The 17825-nt window shown below is 44.4% G+C and overlaps 1 protein-coding gene across 42 annotated transcripts in view; it reads left to right on the top strand.

Annotated features, from left to right (window-relative positions):
* The window catches only part of ZNF618 (zinc finger protein 618), a 164549-nt gene that overhangs the window by 124215 nt on the left and 22509 nt on the right, over positions 1–17825 (top strand). For 23 of the 42 annotated variants that reach the window (XM_041120045.1, XM_041120039.1, XM_041120026.1 and 20 more), the window contains 4 exons: positions 4809–4997; positions 8529–8612; positions 9724–9780; positions 17054–17098. In XM_041120045.1, the coding sequence (XP_040975979.1) occupies positions 4809–4997; positions 8529–8612; positions 9724–9780; positions 17054–17098 (375 nt within the window). The remainder of the gene's footprint in view (positions 1–4808; positions 4998–8528; positions 8613–9723; positions 9781–17053; positions 17099–17825) is intronic. The other 19 variants (XM_041120050.1, XM_029999760.2, XM_029999759.2 and 16 more) reach the window with 7 other exon arrangements.

Below are 17825 nucleotides of genomic sequence, written 5' to 3'. Positions count from 1 at the left end.
TTAGTGAGGAGTAGGGGCTTTTTCATAAGCTTAGAACTGGGCTATTCCTCTTTTAAAATACATATTCTTATGCTGTTTATGTCAGCCTGTTCACTCTTTCTAAGAAGGGTGTCAGAGGCTGTTTCCAAAAAAAGTGGATTGTAGGCACATTCATTGTCCCAGTTTTAGAAATGTCTCTGAATGGAGGTGCACAGGGGGAGGGTTCAGAGATTTTTCTGTCCACCAGGCTCTGTCTTCTCTGTAAGATGGAACTTATTTAATGACGTTTGCAGGTTGCTGGGCTATTGTGATTGCTGTGCAGAGAAAACCTAGTGTGTGGGATGTGGACTAGAAAAGCTACCAAGAGTGGGTTTTAGCTTGGTAAGTCCAGGCTCAGGAGTGTGCACTTACCTCATCCTCTTCTGGTAACTGCAGGTAAGGCAACAGACTCCCTGGTCATGGAAGTATGTGGTGAGAGCACTAAAATTTGCATAGCTATCCATGTCTGTTGCTTCCAGGATGAAAATCTAAAGTGATGTCAGGGCCCTGAGTGCACTAAGAGGTCTTAATGGCCCTGACCAGCCTGAGCTGGTCCCTGCCTGAGCTACACCGTAGTATGTTGGTCTCCAGCTCAGTTGCAGACATGCCCATAGCTGGCCATGGATGCCATTGGTCTGTACACCAACCTGTAGACTGACTTTCCAGCTTGACGTTAACCCTGTCTCATCACTCTGGATCTCCCTGAAGATCACTGGTATGTGTCTGGCCCTGGTTGACCTCACCAGAGGTGATCCTGCCACTGACCTCTGGCTTGACTTCCCAGCTTGACCACGGTCCTGTCTCATCGCCATGAACTTCCTGATGATCTGGAATCTTGCTTGAACCTGTCTGTCATCTCTGGTCCTGCCTTGCTCACCTCTCCTAGGGGCTGTGGGATGGGCCCTGGCTGTCAAAGACCCTGCCCTGCCAGCCCCGTGATTGTACTTGGCTCCATAGTGGACAGACAGATCTACATCCACCCTGACACCTGAGATGCTCAAGGAAGCCTCTGCTCAATTACTTTTCTTATTGTGAAGGACACTGGATACAATTTATTCATCAAAAGTGCTTAAACGCAGTGTTTCTTGAAGGCAGCTGCCATCATGGCTTTTCCTCTTGGGGAAGGGGATCCTTTTTGGTAGCACGTGTAGTTTCCACACAGGTCCTGCCTAACCAAGAGAAAAACAGATCCAGATTCCAGTTGGATGGTGTGTCTTTGCCTCCTCCATCTCAGTGAGTGAAATCTGTGAGTTCAGATGTTTTTCCTACTCTCTGATCCTACAGTGCCTTAGCAACAGGCTCCACTGGCAATATTTGTATGTATGTATAAAGCAGCACATTAAGAATTTGGTAGGTTTGAGCACAGGGTTTTTCCCATGGAAACACCTGTTTCCAATAGCAGAGGTTTCCACTCAGCATCTTGATTTTCAGGCCATTGTTAAGGAATCACTTTCCATCCTATTCATTAAAGATAGGTTTTTCTCCAGAGATGACGGTATAATTCCATCTGAACCACCCAAATGGTTCCTTACTGATCCTGACAAGATCTTTCTGAAAAAATGTGATACACTAATTATTAGTCAGAATTTTTACCTCGAAAAAGCAAAGTTACTGAGATAATCTGATCTCTGTTCTGTTGTGGTGCATTGTGGTAGCGTGTGGATTTATGTATCTTTCGAGGAGACGTGTTAAAATGTCTTTGAGATTTTCTACTTACTGCTGCAGCTTACCATTCACAGGGCTTGAAGGTCTTACCAAAACCAGGAGAGCTGGGAGGGACCACTGTGATCTCTAGACTGACCGGAGTAGTACATGCTGTAGGATTGCCTTGATTTAATCACGTATATGTTTTAGAGGCATCTAATCTTGCTGTTAAGAGTGACAGAAAATACAGCAACCTATTAAGGTAATTATTTTGATGAATTATTGCCCTCACTAATTTAAGACTCAAAATATCCAGCTGTAGCTTTCAGACGCTGGATCCTATTTATAACTTTGTCTGCTATGTGAAGGAGGACTAAGTTACCAAATTTCTGTCCTTTCTAGACCTTTGTATAGCCTGCTGTCAAGTCACTTCATACTGACTAACCTCCCAGTTAAGCCAAAGAAATGACTTGATCTTTCCATTGTAAGGTATGCTGTTCCTGTCTTCTATTTATCCTCTTGCCTTCTCATCTGAATATTCTCAGGTCTGTTAACAACCTTCATGAAGGGCATGCACCAGCACTGGGTCTAGTGAAGTTACTGAGAGCTGACATTGTCTTCCTGATCACCTTTGAAAGTGCCCTGATTGCATACTCAAAGAGTACCTCAGTCTTTTTAGCTACATCTTTGACCTGGGAGTTCCTCTACAGCCATCATGACCAAGCACGACAATGAACAAGCTCTTTTTCCTGCTGCCAAGGCAGAGTCCTCCATCTTTTAAGTATCACCTGCATCATCTTTTTTCTTTAGCACACCATGTGCCATTCTGTGTGGCTGTAGCACAGTGCACTCAGTTTACGAAGTGGCTGGAGGTCATTCACTGAGATTTACCCTCTGCATTACTCATCTCGTGCCCTCCCATCTCCACTATGTCAGCTTCAACTGAGGCATCTCTCAGATGCTTTCTGAGAAAGTTTAAAAAACCTTCATAGCAGCAGCTACGGGATCTATGTCCACAATGCTGTCTCCAACCTTGCTATCTAGCTACAGATTTTGAGGCAGGAGGTTTTTGTAACCAATCAGCAACTCGGTATTTTTATTTTTTGAAATATCTTGAACTTGGCCTTTTCGTCAGCCTGAGGCAGTGAGTTCCACAGTGAAGATGACTTTTCAAGAGCAGAATAGGGGAGCTATGTGATTGTCTCTGCCTGTGTTGCTTAGTGTTCAGAGGGAATTTGTCATCTGATGAACTAAAGACTAAAACTTTTTTTTCAATGAATTATTAGCATCCTCCAGACTGCTAGAACTGATATTCTTTTGTCTGTCTTGCCTTGCTGGCTCAAACTCTGTCTCTGCCTAGTGTCAGATGGAGCAGCCTTCTCTCTGGAGTCTGAATTTGAAGACATGCTATTTGTTTAAGTTGGGAGGAGAAAGAAGTAATTTTGGAGGTCTTCATAGCATTGAGACTTTTTTCTTCAGATCTCAGAGAGCAGTATCTGGACTGCAGAGGATTCGCAATGATGCTCTTTGTTTCTGAGACTGAATAGTTGGCTGATTGCTGCTTCTCTTGGTGTGGACGGGGAATAAAGCAGCAACTGGTGGGAATGGGCCTCGTGAGAAACTAGATGACACCTAAGCGGGAAATTGTCATATCTGACTACGTTTTTGCCGGCAGTTTGGCAACAACTGGAGGAAGATTATCCATGGAGACTGAAAGGAAGTATAGGAAGCAAAAGCAAGCCTCCTGCCTATTCAGCTGGCCAGAGACCAAGCAGAGGAGTAGTATCTTGACCTAAATTATGAGAAAACCTAGTGCAGAATCTCCTGCAGAAGTACGCTAACATTTACAGGAAACGTCATCTTGGACCTGTGTATTGGGTCAAGTAAAACAAAAAACTGTTCCCTTTGGGTATCTTTTTGCAAGCCACTTTGAATGTAGACATCCTCACTCTCCAGTGCTGCTGACTGCTGACAGGGAAGATGAGAGCAGTTCACATTCGAGGTCTATAATATCTCATGGGATTTTGGAAATGAGCATCCAGTCCTAGTCTGGGTGACTTTTCTCCTCACTGGTTTCAGAGTGAGGCTGTTGTGCTGCCATGGCAGTCCCTGACGGAGAACTTCTCAATGTGGATAAGTGTTTCTGAATTACACTATATGGGATGAACAGGTGCTAGTGTTGTCTGTCCAACTTTAGGGACCCTAAAATATCACTCTATAGAAATTACTGGTAGTGAGCTTGGGCTGTGGGTTATGTGAACCTTGTTTCTTAGTACTTCTTCATGGCAGATGGTTGGCATGGGACTTGGGCTTCAGGATCCGTATCCAAATTTCCATGGAAGAAGCCACTGAGGAATGAAGAGGGTTGTTAGGTTGTTTCTCCATTTTTGTAAATGTGTTTTTAATCCATGTGGCCGAGACAAAGGGCTGTCCTCCCGAAGGTTTTTCATATGACTTTTGGCATTGAAAATTCCAGGTGATCCTCACTGTGCTTTGCAGAGACCAAAATGTGAATACGTTCAAAGAGCATATCCCAGTAATACTCAGAATTTCTCCACATGTCACCAGTACTTGTCTGGAGATGGGGCCAAAAGGCCTTTCCTGACTTGCAGGATGAGAACACTGCCTCCTAATTCCCTTCCGTTACCAACAGCCCCCTTTCCTTTGTATTTGGTTAATGAGACAAGGAGTGTAGCCAGAGATCTCTAGGACTTATGCAAGGCTCAAGTAACAAAGATGTAAACTTCTCCCTATTCAGAGTTCTGAGTATCACATTAGAAACCTGCTCTAAAAATGCAAACTCTTATATACACAGAAATGGAGGACAGAGTTGCAGGTACACCCAGCCAAGCCATGGCAATCGAATAGTACTCCTGGATGGATGGGGTGATTCCTGCTGGAGGAGGAATGGGTTGGTCACGTGGCAGTTAAAGGTGTGGAAGGGAACTAACAAGCTTAAAGAATCTGTCCCCTGGGGTGAGTGGGGAAAACAGTTTTGTTACATGGGATCGGTGGATCCACAGTTGCTGCAGGTCGCCATGCAAGGGATTCATGAGTATGGCTGTTAGAAAGCAACCCTCCCAGAAGGCACACAATCTGGGAGCTGACTGACTGTCCAGGCACTAGTTCTGAGTGTTCATATCCAGAGTTCTCTCGATCTCCACTCTTCGTGGCAGTGAAGACACAGGCGAGCCAATCCAGCAAAAAAACACCGGCTTCAATAAACCGATGTTCTACCCTCCTGCACCGCACCCCCTCCGGTGTCCCACCCGCATCCCAATCCCAGATGTTCCGCGCTCCAAATTCTGGATCCCCAGGAAGCAAGGCCATCACAGGTACCAATTGCCTTTCTACCATCAACTTTCTTAACTGCTTAGTGTCCAGTCCTGCCCTGGGTTGGCTTTTGACCCTTCCTGGATTCAGTCTGCTCCATCCATGACTGTCCTAGAAAAGCTACTCCAGAAGCAGTTGAGGGGATTAGATCCTTTGGCATGTTAAAAATCTACATCAGCAGTAGGTCTTTATAACCTCTTCCCAGTGACAAGTTGGGTTTTTTTAAAGCATCATGCTAACCACGAGGTACAAAAGACCCTGTTTCAAATCCTGGTGTCACAAACTGAGGAGAGCTTCCTGACAAGGATTGGTGTCATGGCTTGTCAGATATGGAGATTTTTGTTTGGTTTTCAGCTTTGTTTGGCATTTAGTGTTTGTTTCCCTCAAGGCGATGTTTTCAGGGCTAGGCCTGTGCCTGAGGAAGTAAAATGGAGTACAGGTGTTTTCACAGTGCTCAGCTCCCCACAGGAACCACCAAGAGATAAGCTGGGCTCCAGCAGCAAAATTAATGGTACAGAACCATTACAGAGCTGTTAGAAGACTCAAGTTAAGATTGATCCTCCCATAGTCCCTGTTTCCTCCTTCCAAACAAGATCAAACCTTAAAAAAAAGAAAGGATAAAAAAAAAGCAAGCAAAGAGCACTGAAAAATAACTATTAATAAATAGGATGTGTGAGATGTAGTGTTCATATGTCCAGGCAGCAAGGAAGAACTCTCTTAAATCTGTTGGATTGATATATACATATTCCGTCTCAGTACTGGTTAATCAGCTGGTGTTTAAATGCCCCTGCAATGTCTGGCATGGACAGATGCCAAGTAGCAGAGGTGGCTGTGGTGGGAGAGGCCACAGGATGCTGAACAAGGATGCTTTTTGTTAGATAACACACACATCCACAGCTACCAATATTGCAGTGAGTGACCTGTCTTCTTAAAGCTTGTGAGTCCTGAGATTCCATATTGTTATTGCACCCCTTAAACATTTATATGATTTTATTACTAATTTGAGGTCCATTCAGTTCAACCAAGTTAGGAGTTAAAGCTGAAAAACCTTTTTCATTGTTTAGTTAAACTTGCAACAACTTCTTCCAGTTTCATGTCTCTCACAAAAGTGGAAAAACTGGGAGCCTTCCTGGGTCAGAGGCCAGATTCATCTGAGCAGTAACTGGGAGATGTTTTTTGTAAAGGCACTTTTTTCCCCCCACTTCTCTAATCAAAAAGTATATCAGTACATTGGGTAAAAACTTTGAGCTGTTCTCTTCCTGTATGGAGGAGGGAATCGCATGATGCTTGAGCCTGGTAGATTGATCTTCAAGAAACTAATATTAGTCTGGAGGTCCCTACCCTGTCTATCTGGTGGCATCATTTCCATGGTGTCTTTCAAGGCAGTGTCTTGTACAAAGGCAATCTGAGCAGCTTCTTGAATTTCTGGTACAAATGCATTGATCATAACACCTATCAGGAAGACGGTCTCCAGAAGGGATGCCTTCCAAGTGCTGTGGTTAGAGAAGTTCCACGTGGGCCTGGATAATACCAGTGATAGTGGAGTACCGCTCCACTGACAGTGTTTGCACAGACTCTCAGTAGAGTGGCACTTACTTTGTCTATACAGATAATTTTGCTTTGCATGCAAAAGGTTCAGGTGCAAGGGCGGGGAGAGAGAGAGAGAGAGACAACTTGCATCAGCTGCCCTCTCCTCTTTGGGAAGGACACTGTAAAACCAAGGAGATGCATTAAACTGTTTTTTTCTTGTTGCCAGACTTGGCAAGTTAAAAAGGATAGGGGATGAGGACAAAACTACCATGCAAATTTTTTCCAAATGTTTTTGGAGACCTCGAACTCACTTCCACTTGTGACGTAAGCCAGGATTTGAACCTGGGTCTCTTGAGGGGGTAGGTTGGCCTAATCCATTTTGTCGTGGTCTCTTTTTCCCACTGTGCCATCTGATTTTCTAGTTACTTAAGGCCTCTCATTCCTATTACTTATCTGTCAAGGGGGCTCGACTAGATAATGTCTCCAGATCCTTTTCAGCCCTGTTTTACATGATTCTGTTTTAATCGATTTGATTACCAAGTTTTCCTGTTCTGCATTTTAGAAAGAGTCAGGGATGTAGTAGATAGAGAATTTGAGAAGCCTGCTCAGGAGTTGGAAGGGTCCACTAAGGATTGGCTGGACCAAAATTCATGGGCTGAGAGCTTCATGCAGTTCAGGTCTTTTCTAGCCACATTAGACATAAAGCCTGTGTGTCTGAGCCACATTTCAGAACAGGGAGGCTGCGAGGCTGCAGGGAGCTGGGGCCTCTTTATGAAATTCATGACAGCAGTTCTGACCACTCCAGTGGTCTGCAGAAATACATAATGAAATAATGACCTGATATCAGTTTTCAGCAGTCCCTGTCACTCCTGAATGAAAGACTTCTGTCCCCCAGCTCCCTCCCTATACAATTTGCATGCTGCTGAGCCCAGCAGAGCCTTGCCAAGCCACGTTCAGATGAACCAGTTGGGTGACAGTGGACTCCATGAATCGAGTCCACGTATGGGAAGAGCCTATACAGCATAGACCATACACATTAGTTTGGCCAGTTCACCTTCCATTTTATTTATTTCTAGTTTATGCTTTGAGTCACTACAGTAAATACTTTTCCCCAGATATTGCAAACCTAGTTGAAGTGAGACAAGACCTCACACTATTTGTACTGTTGAACTTGTGCTAAGGGACACCAGCTTGAGGATGGGAGGCATCTCAGCTGTGCTGTACAGTGACATTTCAGGACACTACAGCTACCGCCAGGGTCAGGAACCACCTCTGCACACTGGAGGAGTCCTCCCATTACAGTTACTGGGAAATTGCCCAGTGCTGTTGCTGAAGTGTGTGAAGCAAGTGAACTGACAAGAGCACCAGCTGCTGAGGAACAGAGCCTACCTGTTTGGCCTTGGGGAGGGGTGCGGTAGGGAGTTCACTGTTGGAAAGCACAGAGGGCCAGAAGATCTAGTGCAGCTTTTCCAGACATCGTGGGCAGGCTCTGGGGCAGCCTTTCGGTCCTCCACTTGAACATTTCAGGGAGGGTGTTTAGGAAGGGAATGCAGATTACTGGGAAGCACAGGGATAGCTGGTATAGTGCTTCTGTAGGTGACTGGATTCTGTTGTGATGAGGACTCAAGTTCAGTCTGCAGACCTGGTCACCTGTGCCAGAGACTTTAAGGGCTGCTTATTGCCTTGAGGAAGAGTAAGATAAGGGTTGGGTTTTTTTGCAGGGGAGGAAGCCATGACCCTTCTGGTTCAGTCAGGACTGGTGTTCATGGGCTCCCTAAGAGCCAATCCAGGCCACCTCAGCCAGAAGGCATTCAAGAAAAATATCTACCTGTTATCCCTTCAATGAATATGGCCCATTTGCCTCCAAAATGAGGTATTTTACCTTTCTGCTGTATTCAGGGTATACAATTATGTGGCACAGGAGCATGTTGTCTTGCCTCCTGTCTGTGTGGTTCTGCACCCAGTATTGACCAGTCACCATCCCTGCTTTGTTTTCCACCCAGCAGAAAGTGCTTTCAGCAGGAGAGTGGAAGGCAAAGCGCAAAACAACTTTGAAGAAACAAACAGCAATTCTCAGAACTCCAGTGGTAAGTGTGTTCACTCCTTCCTGCTGTTGCTTACTACGTCCCTCTCCAGAGCAGGGTTCAGCTGTGATCAGTGATTGTTTATATATTTGGGGTGCCGCCTTTAAGCTTGCAGGCAGCTAGCCTTCCTGGGGTAGTGCCCTCTTCTCACTCCTCCCCAGGTTCATGGCACTCCAAGCCTGTAAAAAGGGTGATATGGGGATCCTGCTTCCAAGGTCCAGATACTTCAGCATAATTTTTAGAGTGGGGATCAAAGATGTAGAGAAAGGGGAATATGGATGGAGGTAAAGCAGTACTCATTCTTTGTCTGTGCATCAGTGAAGTCCTTGTGAAGCAAAGCCATTTGCAACAAGCAAGAGAAGTTTAAGGACTATGAATAGAACAGCAGTTTGCATATTACAGTGATGCTAAATGTGGCGGTTTATTTACATGTCACTGTAACCAGAGTCCAGCTGTTTGTGAGTTCACTACATGGAGGTCACAGCATACCAGATGTGTAGATGTGGGACCAAAATTCATGTGCTAGAAGGAGTTGACATTTACTCCACTTCCGGAGTTTCCTTTGAGTTTTAAGTCCAAGTGGTAGTAACTAAACCACTGGCCTAGACAATTTTGTTTAGATACACCATTTATAGAGTTTTCTTTACAAAATTTTTATCCCGCCAATGTATCCCCCTGCCTTCAAGTGGGACACTGCCATTCTCTTATGCTCCCTAATTGGAGCATAACAGACAAACCAGATGAAATGTAATTTCAGCATCTTGATGCAGAGATAAACAACATGCCAGCAGAAAAGGCTGGCCTCCCTCCATTCCCCATTCAAGAGTACAAAACGTGGTGTTTGCAATGCTGCTAGCTGGAAGGAACAGGTAAGGGAAGGGGTTTCTCCCTGGAGCAGGTTACACAGCATCTGTTGTGGGGGTTTATGTCTACCTCTGAAGCAAATAAGGGGCTTTCTGGAACCATGTTGAAAAGGAATGAAGTGATGTTGGAAAACCATTGTACAATAGCAGAGTGGGTGATAGTGAATGGGAAAAAAGTTGTTACTAAAATACTGCATATTATGTTTTGGGAGAAAATCCTGTACTAATCCAAGCATTCACCACAATTACAGCTGTTCATTCGGGGACAGAAAAACCTAAAGAAAAGAGGTGTAAGCAGAACCCATCAGGTGAGCTTGTCTCTGTGTTTCAGGCCCTTGTACTCTTTAGTCCTGTTCCACTTGGGTAGCAGCAGTCAGGAGTCCTTAAGGGCTGGCCAAGTCTGTCTTCAGTCAGCCCAACCAGGCTGTTAGACGTGACACAGAACAGCATAGTTCACTGACTGCCGAGAGTTACCAGCCTGACTTGCTGCTCTGAAAGGGGCCACTTGCCTCTCAGCAGGTCTGCTCCTCATGTCTTGTCTTCTGTGGGTAGTATGAGTGGTTTGTCTGAAGGGTTTCAAAGCCTTTAAGTGCATGTCTTTAAATGCCACTATGCCATTTGGGTTCCTGACTCCTCTGGGGCCCTTTGAAAGCAGCAGCCTTAGATTGTTCCTTTTTTATTCCTGTCAAGCCCTGTATAGCTTACAGAGGAAGGACAGAATTATCTTCTTTCGTATCAAACAGTTTGTCCCTAAAGCCAAGAAAGCTGCATTGTAAAACCTGGCTGCAAACCTCCTCTTGTTAAGTTTTGCAGGAGGGGAAATGAACCTGTAGCATGGGAGGGGGCACAGGAACCACTGAGAAGAAGCACACACAAAGAAAGAGTGGCTGTATTGAATAGTCCAAGACTTTAGTTCTGTCTGAATTGCTGTTAAATACTGACCCATTGTTGCTGTGACACATCTCACAGATTCTCCCTGCCATCTCCTTGTACCAGCTCACATCACACTCATCCTTCTGAATCTGTTTCTATCTGAACTGCAACATTTAAAGCACATGAGTAAAAGCTTACAGTACAAATCAAAACAAAGGCAGAAATTCTTACAAATTGAGTAGTGAGTTTCATATGATTTGCTCGTCTTATTTCATCATAAGAAGTGTTTCTCTCTGCACCACGTGTATGGTCAGTTTATTTTAGTGGCTTAGTCTAGGGTCTGGCAGGCTGCCGAGGAATTGCAAGGTGTTCACCTAAACTTTTGTTTGAGCCAGGAAACCTGAGGAACTTGAGTGAGCTGCTCAGGACTGGTTTGAGGGGAGTTGGACTCTGGTTGGAAGCAGTTATTTTCTGCATTAAGCAGCTGACACACTCCTCAAAGCCAGACTGGTGCATGGGGATGTATAAACTTCTTCCCTTTTCCCCCTTCCCTTATCTATCCTGCATCCCTCTTTTCTTCCCCAGCCCTGTTTTCCCCCCTTGACTCCATCTTTGTGCTGCTTCCTATATGTCCCATTCAGTGCTCTTTTCCAGCTCTTGCACCAAGCCATTTCTTACTCTTATTTCTTCATGTTCTCAGGAGTCAGTCTAAATGTTCTCACTGATAGCAGCCTGAGTGAGCATCACCATGTCACACTATGAATGGCACTGGTGATTAGAGAGGCCATGGAAAGCTCTGCAGGCATCTGCGTGCTTGGGTGTCCAAGCAGGGCTCTCAATAACTTCCTTTTTGAAGAGCTGACTTGTCCTTACCTCCCCATTTTCCTTCTTTCCACGGCTGTGTTTCAGTAGGTGGGACAAACTCTGTGAGGCTCAGTATTCACATGTGTGATGTGAACTCTTGGGAGTAACTCTGGCATTGTTGGCTTGTCCTCTCTTGTGCTCCAGCCAGCAGATTTTGCACAGGCAGGGAAGCAGCTGGTGATAATGTGCTTGAGAATGACAGAAGGACAGACACTTCCATCCTCCCCACTCCCATCTGCTGCTTATCACCAAACACCTGCTGCTGTGAAGAATAGTCCCCAGGTTTGGAAGGTAAATGTAGGTCCCAGTTGAGTAGCCTGAGGACTCTGTGGCTTGGCCTTGTTAAATGCTTGATTCCATGTACCACTTGCTCTTTGTGGATGTGAGGCTTGTGTTACAGGCTCAGTTATAGGGATATCAAACAAAGCAGCAGGATTTTTTAGGTCACCTAGCAGGGTACAATTATGCTTTTTCACTGTGCCACCATCCTGACTTGCAGTGCCACAGACCGCTTCATGTCTGGAGTGAGGGGAAGGACAAGCAGAGCAGGAAGGTCAGCAACTAAAGCCACCTAAAATACACTTGGATGCAATGCTGTAGGGAGTCCTAAGTGGGAATAAGAAAACTAGAATGGAAAATGTTGGATTTCAGATGTCTCTTCCCTATGCACAGCCTCAATCCTTGTCATAGTGAATGCAGGTACCTGGTATCCTTATCTGAGTAACCTGGCATCTTACTGCCCATAAAACAGTTCCTGTTCTGTATGGCAAATGCTACTTTGTGGTTGCGTTTGAGTCCCATCTACTAGCAGAAGGTCCGTCTCCCAGCAGGGCATGATGGAGCCACAGAGTGGATGGAGGAGGACTGCTTAGTTGCAGTCCACCTCATGACTGGGAGAATGTCCTTTGTATTAATGGCAAAGAGTCTCCACAGCCCCTTAAACTTGCTTTTTGATGAAACCTGGAAGTTTCACAGTGCTTTAAAAATAGTATCTGGTAAAATGTGCAAATTGCTTCCTTGTGACGCCTCTGGAGCACAGGCAGCCAACACAGAGGTCCCAAGTCGTGTGAAGCTTGTGATTATTCACTGTTGAACTAAGCAAAGTCCAGAAAACAATGACAGGACCTGGTCCCAGAAGATGGAATTGGCTCATTGCGATGCGTAAGCTGTTAATCATCTTAAGATGCTGTAAAGCTGCTTTCAAGAAAACATTCCTTGGTGGTGGTTGTTTTGCTGAGTCTTGACATGTGCAGGGGTTTTCTGTACTAAATTCTCAAGATGCCAACCAATATTTGAAGGCCAGCTTGTGAAATACTCTTCTTGCGAAAGCTAGTGATTATCAGCCTGAGCATGGGAAGGAAAAAGCCCCAGAAAGGGGCAAATACTTGTATTGTGTTCAATAGTGAAGGCTTGCTGCCTTCCTCTTCCACCATGCGCAGCTAGAGTGGGTAGAGCAGCATTTGACTGGGAGTCTGCAAACTTGGTTCTGCAGTGATGCAGTGTGTAACCACACATTACTTCCCAAGCTTTTGGATTTCTCCATTGTCTCACTTTTTGTCTGACTTCAGAAAGCCTCAGGGGCAACAACCATCTCTAACTTAGTGTTTAAAGCATAATCCAGCCTTGATCTGTTGTTTTGGACACCATGGATGACTCCTTAGTAAAATGAAGAATTTGGGGTTACACCACCTGTAGGTTAAGAGGGATGAAGGAAATTGTGAGACTTCAAGAAGAAAAAAAAAACAAAGCAAAAAAAAAGTTCTTTAGTTTAGATACCTTAAAATACAGCCATCAGAAGGAAAAAACTAATTGAAATTGATAGTACTTGTTGATGTCTAAACTTGCTAGACGTTATGAATTTGAAAGAGACAACATTTAAAATTGTGTAGGGAATTGGGAAATATTTTTAACTTTCAAGGTTGATTTAAGCTGTATAAATATGTCTCAATTTCATCTGCTGCATTAGGTAACTATTACTGTCATAAGTTCCAGTGGAACAAATTTTAGCATTTACAATTTTTAAAATGTCGCTGCTTTTCATTCATATTTACACAGGGAAGCTTTTCTTTCCAGCAATGTTTATTTCAGACTGGGTAAAGGGACAAGGGAAATATCTTCTTTTTTGAATCAGTTCATGCCAAGCTGAGGTGAGATCAAGACCAAAAAAAAGTTAATTTCGTCTTTTTGATTTAGAAGTAAAAATTTTTGGAAAAGCCTGAGAAGTGCTGGTTGTCAAAATTTAAAGGACATAGGACCAAATTTTAAACATGTGCTTAGTGGGATTTTCAGAACTGACAGACTTGTTAGTTTGTCATTTCCTGATCTTATATGCTATATTTCTTTTTAGTGAATCAGTTCTAAGTGCAAAAAATTTTTCAGTACTGCACTTTATTTTCCTATGTATGCAGCACACTTAAGGTAGTTATATTTAGCTAGTGAAAATGTACATAAGCAGCATCCTAAAATGTATTATGGTTCCTAATTCCCATCCAGTTGTAGCATGGAACTATTTCAAGCAGAAAGATAATTAGAAATGTCTCATTCACCACTTGCCATGTAAAACCAGTATTTTTACTGTGTGTTGAACAGGGTCTCTTAAACAGAAATATGTAGTATGTCTTTCTGGCTTAGCAATGGAGCAGAACTAACCTTTAGTTTTAGGGAAAGCAGCAGAAAGGCAGAGTGCAAATCAGTGTTAAACTCGTGATTTAAATCTCTTCTGAAGCTTTGTTTGGTGGTGGGAGCAGATACGATGTCTGCTTGAGTCCCCCATAAAACTTGTGTTGCAGGAACAGTAGTTCCATTCCTACTCTTGCCCTTATAATGCTAGGTCCCCTAGTGCACCTGAATGGAAGGCCACACTAAGACACTCAGCAGTGGCTACTGCCAAACTTCTATCCAAAAAAGGTTTTTTGCACTGAAAGTGCAGATGGTCATGGTGCACATATGGGAGGAGTCAGCTACACTGGGATCTTCCTTCTTCTCTGTTGTTGGCCATACATCCTCTTCTACTCTTTCTCTGTAGTCCAGTGACCATATAGCCCATCTGATTGGATTTGTTCTGGGAAGACATGACTTTTAGGCTAGGATTTTTGGTGGGTGAGTACAGCTTTAATGCTTGGGGCATAATAATTCTTGATTATTGATTACAGTCTGATAGCACAGGCAGCCCCTTACACCTCTGCCTCCTGAGCTGCACCCAACTGTCTTACAGGTTATGTCAGCTGGACCAAAGCACAAGATACAAATCCCATTCACATGGTTCCTCTCTTGGTAAATCTTTCTTACCTTTGGTTGGTTTGCAAATGGTACAAGCCTGCTACTGCTGCCTTTCCATCAAGTTGGGAGGTCCAAGCCTGCTTATGACTAAGTTTGAGGAGTGAGGAAAAGGGAGGACAGTTGTTGTTATGTGAGCTCCCACATTGTTGTAACTAAGGTGTGCAAAGCACAGGTAATGCTGATGATGGGGTAACACATTTGCACATGCATAGAACTGCATTTTTCGAAGCAGCCTAAAAATGATGTGCCCAGGTGAAGGATTACCATCTGAGCACTGTTCTAACCATCAGAGTGACACAGGGAGAGGCTTCAGCTGAAGAAAGCGTTGCTTTGCTCTGTCGCATAAATAAGAGTCACTGTGTCCACTGGGCATTTGCATGGAATTGAGGTTTCTGGGAATGAATTTTTATTTCTGGTGCCACATTCATTTAAGTTGTTCCGGGCTTGTTATGTTGAACAGGCAACTTGTAGACAGGAAAAAAAATATCTGGGTTAAAATAACCACTCAGCAGCAAGTCTCTGTGGGTGATAATCCTGCCAATTGCTGAAAAGCCCTGAGACACCAGGAAGGACATTGAGACAATACATATGAAAGACATTGAGGCAAGAGTGTGAGCAGTCAGCAAAATTGGAAACAAGTAGCCAGTGATACAAGCTGTGGATTGCAGTCTTCAAGCACAGATATTGTGCTGGGCTGGGGCTGGACAGACATGGCAAAAAGAGTCACTGACAGACCAATGTATGGGCAGAAAAACATCAACTCCTGTTTCAGTTTTGCCTGGAGTATCTATGGAGTGAAAGATTAGCAAATCCCCAGAGCAAGCCAAATTATCATTAATCATTTAAACTATGACACTTCTGTGACTATTCTCTGAGTAGGTGGCTTTAGAGGAACTGACTGTGCTGAGGCACATTACAGTGCATGGATAACAAAATGACCCATAATGTAAAGACCAGGAAAAATCCCAACTGTCTGTCTTTGCTTAAAATACCATAGTAGCAATGTTTAGCAAGTGGCCTGAACTCCTGTTGCAGACTGACAATGGTTTTCATATGTATAGAAAGTCAAGCATAACAAGGAGACTACATTAGCACTTCTGGCTGGAAGGCAGCCAGAGAGTATGTTGAGAATTCATTGCAGTGTATTAAGTGGTGTATGCCACTGCTGTGCACTGTGCGCCTCTTCCAGATCAGGTTCACTTCTGGGGGGACGGTAAAATGTTGGGTTTTGGCTCTCAAAAGCTTACTTGCATCTGGGGTGCTGAAAGAGCCCTTGAAAGCCTGAAGCCATGGGATGGTCCAGTGAGCATCCATGTTCACTGAATAAGTACAACAATTCCCAAAGCAGAGGCGGAGAGAACAAACAGTGAAAGAATGGTACCTAGAGGAGTCTGCCCTGTTCAGCTGCTCAGTAGGACCAGATTAGGAACCTGTTTCAGTGAAGATCTTCCTCCAGATACAGACTTCATCAGCTGCAAATAACACTCTTAGTACAATGTTGGGTAGTAGAAATGTGTTAAGCGATCAGCAGTGTTCTATATCCAGCTGGTACCTTCCATGCATACCCTTTCCATAGCACTGTCTATTCATGTCTTTGCCAAGCATCCTCCATGCCTTCATATTCATTCCTTACTGGCTGGCCCTGCCAGTTGAAGCCCTCTTCAACAGCTCAGATCCTCATCATGTTGAAATATTTAGCACAAAGGCTCACTGTGCTTGACCTATGCGGTTAATGAGTTAAGTTTTCCTTCCAAGCAAACCAGTCCAAGGCTGTCAGCCCTGAGAGCCTCATTCACTGATGTGTCAATTCATAACTTTGGACCTGGGACCATTCTGTAAATGCACTGAATTGATGACTGAATATTTAACACTAATGGTTTCTTCCCCTCTGCAGGGGTTTGACACTAAAGGACCTCGCCTGGAAAATATAGGAAACTGCACAGGGTCTGAGGTGCTGAGAATCACTGCTTCTGCTCCAGTGCACTGCGCGGTGGATGCAGACGGCCTCTGGTTGACCAAGGGTTCATTGAGCATCCAGGGTTTCCATTCCTTTCAGTCACACCTTAAAGAGAGGCAGTCTGTGAGGTGTGCTCGACAGAAGATGTGTATTCTCAGCCTGAAGTAACGTTCCCTGGTTAGGAACTCTTTCCTTTGGCATACCATCCATTGAGGCTAAACCACCTTGTTTTTCTTTCCCAGCTTCAGTTTGAAGAAGCTGCACGGTAGATCTGAGAATTCGCATCTGGGCCCCCAAAAAAAGCATTTGTAAAGGGTTTCTTTCCCCCTAGTTTTTCTTCTGCTGGCCCTCCCCACTTGACCTCTGGACATTTCAAAATGGGAAGGAAGGATGCAGATTCCTAGCCATGAGAAACTTAGCAAGACACAGAGAGAAAATTCACAGCTGGACATGTCGTAATTTGCGGTAAATGGAGACCCCCATCCTGCCACAGTTAAATCTGGAAGTGCAGAGTAAGGATAAGGATCAGTGAGCAGATAGGCAGAGCTGTGTAGCATGCAGCGAGGTCTCTGCCAGTCTCAATATTTAAATCTCTTTCTTTTTTGCAGAAACCGCAAGTCCCCTGATTTCAAATCCTTTCCCGCTTTTACAAAGTAAGTGTGATGGATGTCTGTGGTGCGCAAAGGCGGGGACTTCCACCCGTCAGCCATGCTGGCCTGCCCTCTTAGCATTTTTCATTAATAAATGGGTTTTTATTATGAGTCCAGGTATCAAAGAACAAAATGCCTCACTTCTGTGGCTCTGGTTTCAGATTTAAATGCAACAGAAATCCTTCAGGGTGCTTCTGTGCAGTATGTGGCTGCTAGACCATTTAGACTCACAGCCTTCTGGGAGTTAAGTTTTGTGAAATACATCAATAATACATGTTCTCAGATACGAAGGTTTGAAGATGGAAAATTAACCCATGTTTAAGTTACATTTATGCACAGGAAAACTTGTCTTCATGGCTCAGCTCACTAAACACCTTTGCAGAGACAATTCCCTTTGGCCTGAGAGCACAGGTGAGAAATGGGAGCCCAGGGCATGGTGGTGAGCAAGCAGGAGGGGAAGGAGAGCAGGTTTGGGATGGGTGGATGCAGGTGGTCTCTGCTTGAGATTCTGCCCCGTGTTCTTGATGCTTTCAACAGGCAGAACTTCTTCCTTTGCCTTACAGTGTGTTTGTTTACTGCTTGGCTTGCGTCTGGATTTTAGGGGTGATGCTCTGTGTGCCAACCTTGTAATCCAGCACTGCTGTCCCTTAGTGTAGGACAGCCCTGAGTGCTGCACGCTGAGCATGGCCACAGTGGCAGAGGACTCTTGTTCTTTCTCCACTTACAAATC

Source organism: Aquila chrysaetos, chromosome 24 (assembly GCF_900496995.4).
Source record: "Aquila chrysaetos chrysaetos chromosome 24, bAquChr1.4, whole genome shotgun sequence".
NCBI classification, from domain to species: domain Eukaryota; kingdom Metazoa; phylum Chordata; class Aves; order Accipitriformes; family Accipitridae; genus Aquila; species Aquila chrysaetos.
Note: the sequence above shows the minus strand (reverse complement) of the source record. Positions and strands in the feature narration are given on the sequence as shown.